This window comes from Phaenicophaeus curvirostris, chromosome 7 (genome assembly GCF_032191515.1).
Source record: "Phaenicophaeus curvirostris isolate KB17595 chromosome 7, BPBGC_Pcur_1.0, whole genome shotgun sequence".
NCBI lineage: Eukaryota > Metazoa > Chordata > Aves > Cuculiformes > Cuculidae > Phaenicophaeus > Phaenicophaeus curvirostris.
Window position 1 is genome coordinate 21,547,998 of NC_091398.1, and position 14,842 is coordinate 21,562,839.

The 14,842-nt window shown below is 42.8% G+C and overlaps 1 protein-coding gene across 2 annotated transcripts in view; it reads right to left on the bottom strand.

Moving 5' to 3' along the window:
- The window catches only part of CERS6 (ceramide synthase 6), a 117,736-nt gene extending 103,941 nt beyond the window's left edge, over positions 1–13,795 (bottom strand). For both annotated transcript variants that reach the window (XM_069861164.1, XM_069861163.1), the window contains exon 1: positions 13,606–13,795. In XM_069861164.1, the coding sequence (XP_069717265.1) occupies positions 13,606–13,775 (170 nt within the window). In that variant the 5' untranslated portion in view covers positions 13,776–13,795. The remainder of the gene's footprint in view (positions 1–13,605) is intronic.
- Between the last annotated feature and the right edge of the window lie 1,047 nt (positions 13,796–14,842).

The window sequence follows — 14,842 nt, forward strand, 5'->3', positions numbered from 1 at the left end:
TGTCCTTGGAGCTACCAGTTCTGCAACATAAACTTGGCTTGTTTTAATACTATTTGTAACTTCTACAGATAGAAATCGCCTACTCTAATGAAAGTTTTATATGAGCCTCCTGTATTTCCTTTCAGCATTCCTGGTCTCACTGACCATCCACAGTTCTGGTGAATGATGAGGACCCAGCCTCTCACCAAGACCTAGCTTAAGTGACAACGCCTACATTTTCCAACCAAACCTGGAAGGTAGTTCTTGACTTAATTTGGAAAGAGCAGCAATGGTGCTGACTATCCCAAATGGCAGACTTATGGATGCCATCAGACGAGATAAACTGATACCAGTCTGTTATCATTTTGGGTCACATTAGCCAGCTGGCATCTGTTTTCTTTATTATTTGTAATCTGTGTTCATTAAAGATGCTGCAAGAAGGTGGGAGTGGTGCCTGGGCGTGCTGCAGTTCGCCATGTGGGAGGGGATTGCAAGGATACAAACACTATGGCTTTCTACGTCTTACTTTTTAAAAAAATAAAATTTTAATTTTTCTCAAGAATTTTCAGCTCTGTTCCATGCAGAAATTGAGGCAGACAGAACACACATAGATGAAGTCTCTTCCTTTCCTAGGACACAAGTGTTCTCAATATACCTTTGATTTAGAAGTATATCTGAAGGGAGCAGTTGCAAATGCACATTGTTTCTGGTGAGAACAAACAAATGGGCATGCCTGGTTACATCACATTCCTCCCATCTGTACACACACATGTCATGGTCCTGTGTTCTCCCCCTCACACTGTACTGTTAGTTTCACTCCCCTCTCCTAAGCCCCAGAAAACACCTGTGTGCTCCTTCCAATTCTACTTCTATGTTCCATTCCCACCTCCGGTCCTTAACCATTAACAATGTTTACATAGCGAGTACAGGAGGAACTTGGGGAGTAATTAATTCCCTAAATTTTAAGTTCCAACTAAGCAACAGAAGTGTCAAGATACCAAAGAGCAACAGATTGTCACACCACAAACCATGTGGTCGCTGCACTGTATCTCCAAAAAAATTATTTGCATTACTCACACACATGAGGAGGCTGACTTGTCATGATCTGTCATCTCAGATGCAAATATTTATTGATGGCACAGAAGTATGCCAACTTTTGGGTTTATTACTCAGAATTTTAACACCGTTAGGAGCCTTTGGAACAACAAAATCACTCAACCTGTTCTGCAGTAGGACCAAAAGAACTTAAATTTTAATCACTATCCCATTTACATCATAAATAATCCAGCTGCAGGATCTAAATCCAAAACTATGATCTGAGAGCTGAAGTACCACAGTAGTGTACTATTGTCATAAATAAAGCCTAAGAGTACACCAAGTCTTTTATAAAAATGATAGTAACTTTGTAAACACTAACTTTTTATATCTTGTCCTAAATAGCATACCAGTGCACAAAAGCAGTACTAAAATACAGATTTTTGTGTTCCAAAACTGATTCCTCTTTAGTCTAGTAAAGATGACACATCCCTTTGGTACAGAGCACTGCCACACACAGCAGCCTTCCTTTTCTTACAGATCTTCATGCCAAGCATTATATTGTGCTTCCATAGAAAAGCATCAGCATTTCCTTCTGTGGCTTTTCAGCTTTACACAGCCTTATTACACACAGCCAGCTACACAGCCATCATATTATTACACAGACCTTCCTCAACTGTTCATATGCATTAGGTCCCCTTTGCATCTCAAAAAAAACTTTTGGAACAGGCAAATATTATACCATCATTATCCCTATTATTATGTTTTCAATACAATTTTTCAGGTAAGGAACGGGGAAGGTAAAAAAATTGTGTATAACTTCATAAATGGATGGGCAAAGCAAGGCAATACCATTAAAACTAAAGATGGCCTTACAGACTGCACTTTACTACCATGAAGAGTATTTATTTTGTTTCTTTCAAGTAATATGCTGGACACGCTATCACACTGTACAATACACACATTGATCAAGAGCTCTGAGTGCAGACAAACAGAAAAAGAAAAGTGTTATCCTTAATGACAGGCTGAGAGAGTTGGGGTTGTTCAGCCTGGAGAAGAGAAAGCTCCGAGAAGACCTAATAGTGGCATTGCAGTACCTCAAGTGGGTGGCCTACAAGAAAGCTGGGGAGGGACTTTTTACAAGGGCATGTAGTGGTAGGACAAGGGGGAATGAATATAAATTGAAGGGGGGAAGATTTAAACTAGGCGTTAGGAAGAAATGCTTCACAGTGATAGTGGTGAGACATTGGCACCGGCTGCCCAAGGAAGTCGTGGATGCTCCCTACCTGGAAGTTTTCAAGGACAGGTTGGACGTGGCTTTGAGCAGCCTGATCTAGTGAGAGGTGCCCCTGCCCATCGCAGGGGGGTTGGAATTGGATGATGTTTGAGGTTCCTTCCAACCCAAATCAATCTGTGATAGAGTCAGTACACACTATAGCAGCACTGCAGAGGCGCAAGACTTTGCTTTCTCTGTATTTCAGTTGCTGCCTCTTCCACACACAAGAGCTGGGCAGCAATGGACAAGACAGAAACTTCAGATCTGCCTTTGTTTGCCACCAGCAGCTCTGCAGAACATCATGCATGGATAGACAGCTTTTGTTCAAAGAGGGGGAATCAACAAGAGGGCAAATGAAAAGAAAAAATAAGATGAGAGCAGATGCAGAACAAGAAAACACTTATGGGACATACAGAAAAAGAGACAAAGACCAGGAAGATGCACAGCAAGACATATTGGAATAAACCTTAACTTTAATCTAAATATGAGACATGTAAGGGAAATTGTTTTGACATGGGGGCACAGCTGTAAGATGAGAAGTGAGAGAGAGAATTTAAGTGTTAGGAATCAGATGGTTTACCCCAAAACAATGCATTATTTTTGAATAATGAATAGGCAGCTTCCATTACAGACATAAAACAATCAAAACCCTAAATTCTAGCTGTATATTAATACAGCCCCGGTTCTTCAAAGACGTGATGGTTGTCATGTTTTGAGTTATAAATGAAAGCACAGCAGGAAAATAGAACAAACCAAAAAAATGTAAAAAAAAACCCCATACGACACCTAAAATCCACCCTCCAGAACAGAAAAATTTAACTACAAAGCACTTCTATATTAGAATAAATGTAGGTTCTTCAAGGTAACTTTGCAGTTTTCTGTTCTTTAAGGCACCTTGAGTAAGAGATTTGTTCTTAGTATTGAAAGCTCTAAGCCTCTCTGGTGTTAAGCTTGAGTTATTCCAATCAGGAAACAAGGCAAAACACAAGTAATGCTATGGTGATGGATACTAAGTGCTACTTGTGTTCAAAGTAAGCAAGATGAAGTGTTCTTCATTTCTGCTAGCGCACTTTTCATCTTGACAGCTGAAGGTAAATGTCAGGATAGAAGTTTAAGCTCTTGCCATGATTCTAGCGAACCTATTTTTGAGAAAAATCAACCCGTTCAGAGATTTTTTTTTTTAATAAAATAAAATTTAAAAAATAAAAAAAAGAAACACAACAAAACTTTCTGTGCACCATGTATATAGATACAAACTGAGTACCTCATAAATTAAGAGCTGGTCAAGAATGTATGGTTCTGGAGGCTGGTAAAGCTACAGAGATCTTGTTTTTTTCTCTACATCATTGTCTTATAACCAGACCCATTTATCAGTGCTGGCTGAAAGTAAAGACATCTGTTCCTGATGAAATTTTGACATTTCTAAATTTCCACTTCATTCCAAACTGGAAGAAACTCAAGTATTTTTTACATTTCCTATAAATGCTTTAGAAAATATTTTAAGGCTAGCACATGTGAGAATTCTTCTAATTAGGATACAGGGTGTTTCTTCTGTCAAATACCTGTTTCATTATCACCCCAACAACAGACATTTTTAAATATCTCATTTTCTAACTCAGTCAATATTTTATATCTGCTTTTAAAGATTTTTTTAATGTAAAGATGGTTAACAAAACACATTTTGAGAATTATTACTTCAGAGTAACACGATGCCACTGTGGTGTATAAATTACTTTGTCACACAACTGTATGTATATATTTACAACTACATATATATTGTCAGTATAAAGGATTAGTAAATACGGAACTAAAGACTGGCTTCTCTCAGGTATATTGCAAGACTGATTTACTCTTAATATCGCGAACTCAAAGTGAATAAAATCTTTTCCAGTAAGGCATGTGATCACCGTTCCCTGTCTTCCAAGCACAACTTTCCATTAATTTTTTTCAAAAACAAAATTATCTTGAAGATATTGTAGCGTGGAGAAGAACAAACTGAAGGGCAACAAAACTAAAGTTATCCTCAAAACTACCCATTATAATAAAATTTAATGCTGCAGGAGACTCAAAGTATTGATCCTAGGAGGGAACAGAATGTGTTTATACCACAGCAACTCAGACTTGATTTTAGGTACCCACAAGGTAATTCCTGTCTTAGGTAGAGGAGGTCCACATCTACTTCTTGATTTACATCCTGTCTCCTTACATGCCAGATTACAACAAAATCAAAAGACCTATTCTACAGCAAATGGAAAATCCAAGTCTCCATTCAGTCAAGTGTTATGTGTTCTGCTCTAAGTTCCTTCTGCTTTAAGCTAATTCTCACCTATTCAGGTTTCCAATACAATTTACACACTTATACAGATACAGGATCCCCAGATCCTCTTGGAGTCCTGCACTTTGAAAGCACCCCATTTAGTGAGGTTTATGATTTCACAGAATCACTGAGGCTGGAAGAGACCTCTGGAGATCACCAAGTCTACCCCCATACTCACAGCATGGTCAACTAGAATGTGATTGTGTCCAGCGGTTTTCTAATTTCTCCACAGATGGAGAATCCACAGCCTTTCTGGGTAACAGGTACCACTGTTTCACCACACCAGGAAGAAGTTTGTTCTCATGTTTAAGCAGAATTTTCTGCATATCAGTTGCTTGTTGCCCTTTCACTGGACAGCACTGAGTCCGGCTCTGCCTTCTTACTTGTACACACCAGTTAAGACCTCCCTAAACTATCTGTTCTCCAGATTGAACCATCCCAGCTCTCCCACCCTCTCCTCATGTCAGATCCTTGAAATCCTTAATTGTTTTAGTGCCCCTTTACTGCCTTCACTACAGTATGTTTATACTTTGTAGAGGAGAGATCAAAACTGGATGCATCACTCCAGACACAGCCTCACCAACGCTGAGTATAGGGGAATTATCCCTTCCCTTGGCCTGCTGGCAACACTTTCCCCAATGCCACTGGTGCATTCCTGGCTCATATTCAACTTGTTGTCTACCAGCACTCCCAGGACTCCATTTGCAGTTCTATTTGTCATAATCACATCAATGCAATCACAACAAAGTTAATTTAATTCAACAGGTGTTGCAGTCTTTGAGACAGTGTTGGAAATGTTCATATTTTCGGGCTACTCTCTTATCACATCAGTTCTCTACCTTGTCTCATACTAGGTGTGTGGGAAATGCTGACAGATAAGCATCAACCACCCAATTACCAAACAATTATTGCTTCAACACATACAAAACATGCTCCCACTTGAGGCCTAGCCACTTGCTTTTCTTTTGCTCAATGTCTTATTTCCAACATGATGCCTGTAAGAGGAACAAATACATCCCACTGAACCCGATCACCTTGTCCAGCAAAATGCTTTGGACAACTGCAAGTAGTAAACAGCAGGAAGTTCAAGAAAATCTAATGCATAATTGAAGAAAAGCTTGTCAACAGATACATTTCCACTCATGACCCACTCATTACCTGAAACTTCGTTTACAACAGAAGTAACTGGTCTCACCAGTTGCAAGGGGGATTCTGGTCTTGATGGTTCACTGGTCTCACATTAGGCTGGAGCCCTCAAGCTCCCCAACTAAGCAGGTCTCCTCCTGGCTGAAAAGTGGATTGGAGGAACTCACCACTACCTGAGTTCACCCACCTCCCCCAGAATTTCTTAGCTCACTTTCATTTCACATCAATTTAGTTCCGTCTGCTTTGTCACACCGTAATGCCCACAGGTTTAGACTAGCATTCCATGTTTATGCTGCTCACCTACAAAGTTTCACCAGTTGCCATACCAAGGCAAACTTCTGTACTTCTTAAGGAACACATTTGTTTGGACTGTCCGCTCCACGACAGTGCACCAGGCAGTTTGTCTCCACCTGTGTGGACCTCTACATTTCCCACAGCGACAGATTCACCAGTCACAACAGACACAAGCAGAAGGGACGTTGCAACATGCCACATGGACCTTCTTTTCACGTTACTTACTCTTGTGATCAGCAACTGCTTTTGAGTAAGCAGGGTCCTTTTACTTTGCACTGTACAGAACTCTTATTTCCAAATAAGCAGTTCCCTCCCATTGCATGAAGACATCTCTCAGTAGCCTGGGCAGTTGTGCTTGTTTCTACCATTTGTCCAGACAGACAGTACTGGTGCAAAAGCAGCTTTCACAGTTTAGAGTTCTGTGTGACTACATGATGCCAAACACCCTAGTAAAATAAAAGTGGTGAGCGGCCTCTGCTTTGACTCTTTTTCTCAGTAAGGATGAGAGTCCCAGGGATGCAGCAAACAACAGTGAAAGTTCAGGTACCTATACAATGTTGTATAGAACTGAATTCAGACAGCATGAGAGGCCAAAAGGGACTGAAGAGATTCCAACTTCAAAGTGAGGATTTCGGCATCATTTCTACCAAGCCTTCTTCTCCTTCTGCTTGCAGAACTACAAAACATTAAGTTTATCTCAGAGGATGGCAAATGGACAACAACTAGATGTGAAGACACCACATGTAATAAACAGCCACTTTTTCTCTGGGTCATCCCATTGCTGTTAAAAACAGAACAACTAGCTTGTTACAAAGGAGAGACAAATACTATTGCATGGACAAATACTCAGACAGCCTCAGGAAACTAGGATTTTATGCCAAATACTCAGACAGCCTCAGGAAACTAGGATTTTATGCCAATGAACAACACACTCTGCACTTTTAACCTCTATTTTTGCACAAGTGTAACTATGTCAGCTAGATTTATCTTTTTTTTAGTATAGCACTGTAGGTTATTCCCTCCCCCGATCCCTACAGGAGAAATCAAGATAAAGGAGATACTATTAAAAGGAAGCTTTTACTGCACTCACACTGAGAAAAAAAATGCAAGTGATTTAGATATATTGCTTTAACCATCCTAGTGTGACCTGTGAGCACAAAGGTTTTTCATCATTTTAGACCAAACTTTAAAAGGCATCATTTATAATATTAAAATGAGGTTTAGGTTAGTGAATCTGAAAGATACTTCATTAATACAAGGTAGTCTGCAGAACCTTAGCCTTCCATTCCTCCCTGTGCAAAAGCTAACTTAGATTAATAGCCAATATAAAAATATGTTATGTATCTTACATATTATAAAATACACAACATGACTAACTGGATGATACGTTTCTTTACAGCTCTTAGACATTCTTAGTAATTACACAGACAATTAACTTGACAGTTAAAATGTGATTATGTTACATTAGTAACAGTTACATGAGGCCTCACAATTGCTCAACAGTATGAAAGCTTACCAACGGCAAAATTTATGATTATGAGAGGTATTAACTACATTAAAAAACTCAAATCATCACAGTTTACTCTCTGATTTAGGTACAGGTCCACCAGCATTATGAAAATCATCTCAAAGACTATAAGTGGCCAAGCTAAATACTCCAGCTCTCTGACCTTCATCACAATCTGACTACTTCAGAATAACCAGAAAGGTATCATCCTTGTGAGAAACTGATGAACGCCAGACAGCGTAGAGTTAGTCTCTGTAAGGGCCACACGCTAAAATGACTTCCTCATAGAGTACAGAAGACCACAGCCCATCCGATTGTCAGAAACTTTGTTCACCTGAAAGCAAGACATCAGTGATTCCTTCTCTTTCAAGGCGTCAATGACCCATGTTTCCCTCCCTTTCCCTTGATCTGGATGATCCCTGCTGCACTCCAAAATCTACAGGGGCCCAATGAATGGAGGGGGTCACTGGTGTGGGAGACTACAGAGCAACCAAGGTGCAAAATGAACACCTCCAAGGAACTGTTGATACACATCATACACATCTGACAGTTCATAAGGTGCCAACTACAGTTTTAAGTATACTACTTAACGTTATATAAGGTTACCTCAATCCTGAAAGCTACGCACTTTTATGCCATAATTTTAACTTTCTTCTCAAAACTTAAGACCACCTTGAGAAGGCACAGAAGCCCTAAATGCCAATTAACTGTCTAACTACTGTAGGCATGGGATATTTAACAACTGTTGGGTAAAAAAAACCCCAAAACAACAGCAAAACAAAACAAAATGCAAATACAGTCAAGTAAGCACTGCTCAGCTCAGACATGCCCTTCCTCTCTACCACATGGACAGCTAACAGAGACAGCCAAGGGAATAGATTTCCCCAAATGTTAGTTTTACTAAACACTTTGTACACATTAATAAGATGCTAGCCTGCAGATGTGTAGAAAGGGGCAGCATACCAGAAGCTCTTCTTTTTCCATTAGCAAATGCTAATGCCCTTTAATCAATGACAGGGGCAGACATAGGAGATACCAAAAGAGTCACAGGCATCTTAGATCCAACTGTGCAGTTACAGAAATCCAAGCAGGAGCAGAATGAGAGTTTCTAATAGTAGCTGGAACATGCACTCAGACAAAACCCCACTAACAGCAGCTCTGCCCCAATAATAAGCTCCCAGCACCCACTAGTGACCCATTACTGAAACCCTTCCCTCAGGCAAGCTATGGTTTGACTGTCATACTTCTGTCACCTGGATAATTCAGAAATCAGTTTCAATGGCATTCGCTACTCGAGCTCAACACATATTTCCCTTTTAATTCTCAATTTTGAGATCGGCAGTAATGTGCGGGCAAGGTTTTGGGCTGCTGGAAATGCAGCAGGTTTGTATACTCTCTTCCAAATTCTGTATCCTGTCTAGCCCCCTTGTTGTGATGAAGCACCTGTACTAGATGTCTTAGGGAATTACAAAAATCAAATTTATATGCATACACCACATACCAGAAACACTTGCAAAGCTTTAACGTATTGTTACCTCCATGAATTTTTACATTTAGTAAAATACATATGTATTCATTTTATTTTTTTATATATATATATTCACACACACAAACATATGTGCACACACACACAGTCATTGTATTATGTCACCCTGATCCACTAGGAATTCTACTGTGTCAGATTAAATGACAGTCAGCTGAGGTTACCTTTGAGGCTGAATTATCATTATAAAAGCAAAAAGTCACACAAAAGCTGTCAATTGCCATACATTCTTTGTCTGGAGTATCTTGGTGTGACTGGTAGTGAATGAAGAGGCTGCCTCAGCTTAAACCAGCACAGCTGGAGAGCTGCTCCTGCATATAACCATTCTATCCCTGACCAAATGACTATTCCATCAGCTGAGGAAAATCAGCTTCACCCTTGAAAACTGCCACCACATCAAGTCCAGAGCACAATAAAGGCATTACAAGCCTAGTTTGCTGATTTATGGAGCTATCTCATGAGATCTGGGCCCAAACTGCTGTTTACAAGGTGAGAGAAATGAAGTATACTGCAACTACAATAAAAAGATGATACATGGAAAACCTGAGTAGATGAACCAAGTGTAAAGAAAGCTGCAATATCAGACTATTTGGCTCAGAAGATTGCTGGACCACATCACAAATGTGTTTAGTTAGCACTTCTTTTGGAGGATTGAGAGAAGTCTCTAAAGCAGTGCTGTATTATCTTCTAGTTTTGCATCCAACAAGCACGCTAACTGCTGAGAGAACTTTTTTTTTTTATTTATTTTTTTTATAAGCACACACCCCTCACAGAGGACATGCTTGGGAAGATAGAAAGGATGCTGCTTTTGAGGAGTGAGGTCTAGCGCAGAGGGAAAAGAGCTGTGTGATCCCATAAAGGAATTGAGAAAATTTTTATTTGCCCAGAATAACTGATGTTTCTGTATCTTTTCATGCCAATCAAAACTACAATAACCTGTTGTTAGTAAGAGCAGTTTCAATTCAGCTTTAACTTGTCTTGGCCCACACTAGACCTGAAAAGGATCTGCTGAGACAGAGACTGGTATTTTTGAACATTCGCACCATCTCCTTACAGCTGAAGGTGCTGTACAGCACAAGAGGCGATCCCTAATTGCTTACACACCTTTAAAAAAAAACAGTAGACACACCAAGTAGATGGATTTATGAAGAAATATGTCCTCCATTACCACTGCACTGCTAAACTCCTGCCCATCTTCCAAATTACTAGGTAGCACTATCTCTATGCCTAGTTATTACCGTTTTCTAAAATGTACTCTGTGTTTAACGAAACAGATGAATGAGAAGGAAAGGAAAAGAGAAAAGGCTGTTGAAGCATTTTAGCACCCCATCCATAACTATGATGGCCTCAGCAGAGACATTCACTACATCTCATGGTTACCAGATTATACCTCAGAGCGAAGCTTATTTCACAAGCACTCATCATCAGATCCAATTGCTGAAGCTATTCAGCATACACTTAATGTTCTAATCTACTATTTCTTTTCATTCAAGAGTGTTGGTCAGGGATGGCAGGACAAGGAAATCAACAAAATAGTTTATCTGAAAGGAAAAGAATAAAAATACCAGAAGCTTCTAGATACTTTTCTTGACTTGGTTAGTTGAGTCACCAAACCAGCAACAAAAAAAAAAAAATCCCAGTAGGATTAACTTTGTTAATAATAGGTGAATATTTATAGAACAAAGTTTTCAAGTTCTTTCATTTCAGTTGCATGCACAAATAAATACACATAAATATATAAATGAAGTCAACTTTTACTCCTTAGCGTAACAAGTTTTATCCCTCAGGCATATCAAGAAGTTTGTAGCAGACACATGAAGTCCAAATCACAGCTCCCCCCAAACCATATTTCTTTACTACTGTGAAGATCCATGAAACCATTTAAAAGCACACTGCTCCAGCAGCCAACCAGTCAGCTGCTATGAAGGAGTCTGAAAATAATGGATAAAAAATACATAATCAGATTCTTGACATCTTGTGGCTGCTTACCTACCAGTATAAAGAATTACAAGAGCATTAGGTATCTTACACAACAAAAAAGATAATACACTGATGTTACAAATACTGCAGTACAACCATGGATTTAAAGCAGACCCGTTTTATTAAAAAAAATATTATATTAAAGCATCTATGTTTATGTTTTCTTTAGTTGCTTCCATTGCAAAAATAAGGAACACCTATGCAATAGCTTGTTCCAGGATGTAGCATGTACATCAGTCATCAACAGCTTGAGTTTTGAAAGGAAAAAATGTATTTGTTTTAATACACAGAAGAATGAAAAATGGTCAGTTTAACAGATATTACTCTTTTCCCTTCCTGATCTTGTATAGCTTTATCAATTGAAATAATTGTAAGCCTTTAATTAATGTGTGCATGAGGAATTTCTGTGGCTACCAAGAAACAAAGCACAAAGGTCTAACAAAATAAATTACTAATGAGCAATAATAAGGCTTGATTATTCCCCCATTCAAGTCAAAGACAAACTCCTTGCTTTGATCAGTGAAAGCAGGTCCAGTCACTTTTGCTCAGCCTGCTTGAATAAAATGCTCTACATGAAAAATCAAAATTGTACCATGCTGTGTGGATTAATCCCACACAATACAGCCTGATCCTACTCTCACAGTGGAATTTCACGATTGATTTGAAATTTAAAAGGAAGAAATACATACTTAAGTAATTGCTAATAAAACCCTCTTTGGAGGTCTCTCACCTATTGTCAGGCCAGTAGAACACATTTCCAGATCAAAATTTCAAAATTAGCCTAATGAATACAGAACTCTGAAAAAGTACCGATTTCCTCATCTGCGTAACACTTAAAAACACAATGTACAGCAAAATTAAAAATTACTTTAGTTGAATAAAGACAAATAACCAGAGTGGATACAGAATACCTGTATAATAATCAGAGTACCTTCTATAATGCTAACAGCCACATCAGAACTCTAGAAACAATGTGATTCTATGTCTAGGCTGAAAATGATTCCCTGACTAAGTGTTCTTCCCTCTAAACACAGCCCTGCCGCGATACATATTGCAGCTCAGATAGCAAGAGATGCAACATCACGCACCCACTTTCAGTGCTTGAAAGTACACATCGTACAGACTACAAAGGAAAAGAAAAAAACCAAAAAAAAACCACTCGTGATTTGACATTATCTAAATAATACTCGGCTTTCAAACTGTAACTTTACCGCAGTACTTAACTCAGGATAAGTCTCTAAATGAACTTTCGATAACCTCAGATTTCCATGCGGAATGCAAGTTTTTTCTGTCTTTGTCAGTAAACCCGTAACGCCGCCCAGAAGTTAACAACAGCCCACGACGGCTTTTTATTTCTGAAACAAATATGGTCCTTTCAACCAAGTGGTGAAAGCAACCAAGTTTTTCACAGACTAGCATCCCAGGTGTCAAATTCTAACCAGGTGGAAGGAACCCTTGGGAGATGCCGACTGCTACGTGGCAGATCAGCTCTTTTATCATTTTTAGAGCATCTTTAAAGCCTTTCTCTGGCACGTAGTAACTCCTGGTCTCCCGTTATCTTCCTTGACTACCCTAACAGCGCGGCCTAGGCAGCCCTGAAAACACGTAGGTGTCTGCCCAGGGACTCGTTCTTTTGTTCTCTGCAGATGGAGGGGCGACACCAGCTTTGCGAGGCAGCACAAAGCGCTCCAGCTCCAGAGACCCTCTTGGCCCCAGCTGCCTCCGCTAAACACCCGCGGGGAAACGCGGAAAGAAACAGTCACTGACGCCCCGTTTGACATCTTCTGTTTAAGTGCGTGTATATATATGTGTGTATATTTATACGTTCGCGAAAGGTGCGTGTCGATGTCGGGAATTCGAAGAGCGGCAAGTTCGCTCCGGTGATGCTCAGCGCCCGGAGCGCCTCCCCGAGACCCGCACGGGCAGGGACCGCGCACAGCGCGGCCACAGCAACCCCGCCCGGCCCTCCAGCGCCGCTTTCCCTGGGGATGCTGCCCCCTCTGCGCCGCTTTCCCCGGGGATGCTGCCCACCCCGCACGGCCCTGCATGGCCGCTTTCTCTCATGATGCAGCCCTGCCCGACCCCGCCGCAGCGTTCTCCCTCGGGATGCAGCCCTGCCCGGCCCTCCAGCGCCGCTTTCCCACGGGATGCCGCCCCCTCGGCCCGCAGCGGCGCCTTCCTTGGGGATGCGGCCGTGCCCGGCCATCCAGCGGTGCTTTCTCCGGGGATACAGCCGTGCCCGGCCCCGCCGCGGCGCTCTCGCTGGGGACGCTGCCACCGCGCCCCCTCCCGTCCCCACCTGGCGCTCGGGTTCGCCGCCGCCTCCCCGGCAGCTCCGGCCCGCGGTGCCGGGGGCCCCGTCTCCCCCCGCACCACCCCAGTTCCCGGGGCCGCGTCGCCTCCCGAAACGCTCCCGCAGCGGCCGCGGGGGCAGCGAGAGCCCGGCACGACCGGGAGAGAAGCGGAGGCGGCGCGGCTGCTCCACACACCGCCCCCCCCCCCCCCTCCGCCCCCCGGCGCGGCGCTACCTTTCGAAGAGCATCCGGATCACGAAGATGCAGAAGGCCAGGGGGAAGGCGAGGTAGAGGTCCTCCGCCTGCGGGAAGGCGGCTTCCTCCGTGCTCTGCAGGTCCGCCCAGGTGACGTTGTGCGGCAGCCAGAACCGCTCGTTCCAGAACCAGGCGAGGATCCCGGCCATCTTCGCTCCGCTCGGCCCGGCTCCGCGGCGGAGACAGGAGGACGGAGGCGCCCGTCAGCCCCGCTCCGCGCCCCGCCCGCCGCCGCCCCATTGGCTCCCGCCCGCCCGCCCGCGGGGACCCGCGCTGGGCCCGGGGCGCCGCTCCCCGCCCTCCCCCGCGGAGCCGGGACCGGCCCGGGGGGAACGAGCCTCCGCAACGTTTAAGGGCTTAACCCTGCGGGCGGGCGTTAAATGAGGCGTGGGAAAGAGCCGGAGCGCCCCGCCGCCCGCTGCGAAACGGGTCAGGACGGGCTTCGCCATCCCGGCTACAGAAACCGGGTTTGATTTTACTTTCGTTTCCTTTCCTCGCTGCCCGGTCCCGCTAGAGACGAGCTGCGAGAGGAAAGCTGCCTTTGTCACCGCGGGACTTTACACCGAAGGTGACTCGCAGGCTTTAGCCGCGGGGCTGTGCGCACGGTGCTCTCCAGGTGCGCACAGAATCGCTTCAAGCGTTAGTTACGGTGCTGCTGTAAGGGCACCGCTTTGCCTGCCCTGCCTGACTTTGTTTTGGAAGGCTTCACTTTCCCCCCCTGTATCACGACACTCTCCAGCTGGCTACTGAATACCGAGACACTGACTTCCACACATGACACACTCCAGAGCTTTATTATCCTGGCTAGGTTTTCCTCTAGCTTGCTCTTCCACCCCCCAGTTAACTCTAGCTGTTTGTCCTCAAAAATTAATTGCACGTGTCCTCCTGTCTACACTGAAGAAAATTCTAAGTTAAATGCATGATCCTGATGATGGGAAAAATGCTGTATTGATTTAAACCAAACAATTTCTGTATATAGAGAGAATTTCCATGTGTGGCATTTCAGGGATTGCTTTGGCAGGATGGTCGGGGAGCCATGTGTGTGAACCTGCTGCTGGATGTTTCTCATCTATCGCTGAGCCAACAGCCTGAGTGTCAATCATCATTCTGATGCAATTCTACCGGTTGCTTCCTGGGGAGTGAGAAAAGAGACGGTAACTAGAGGCTGCTCCATGCACACTTAGTCCTTCAAATAGTCTGAAAAACGAATAAAATA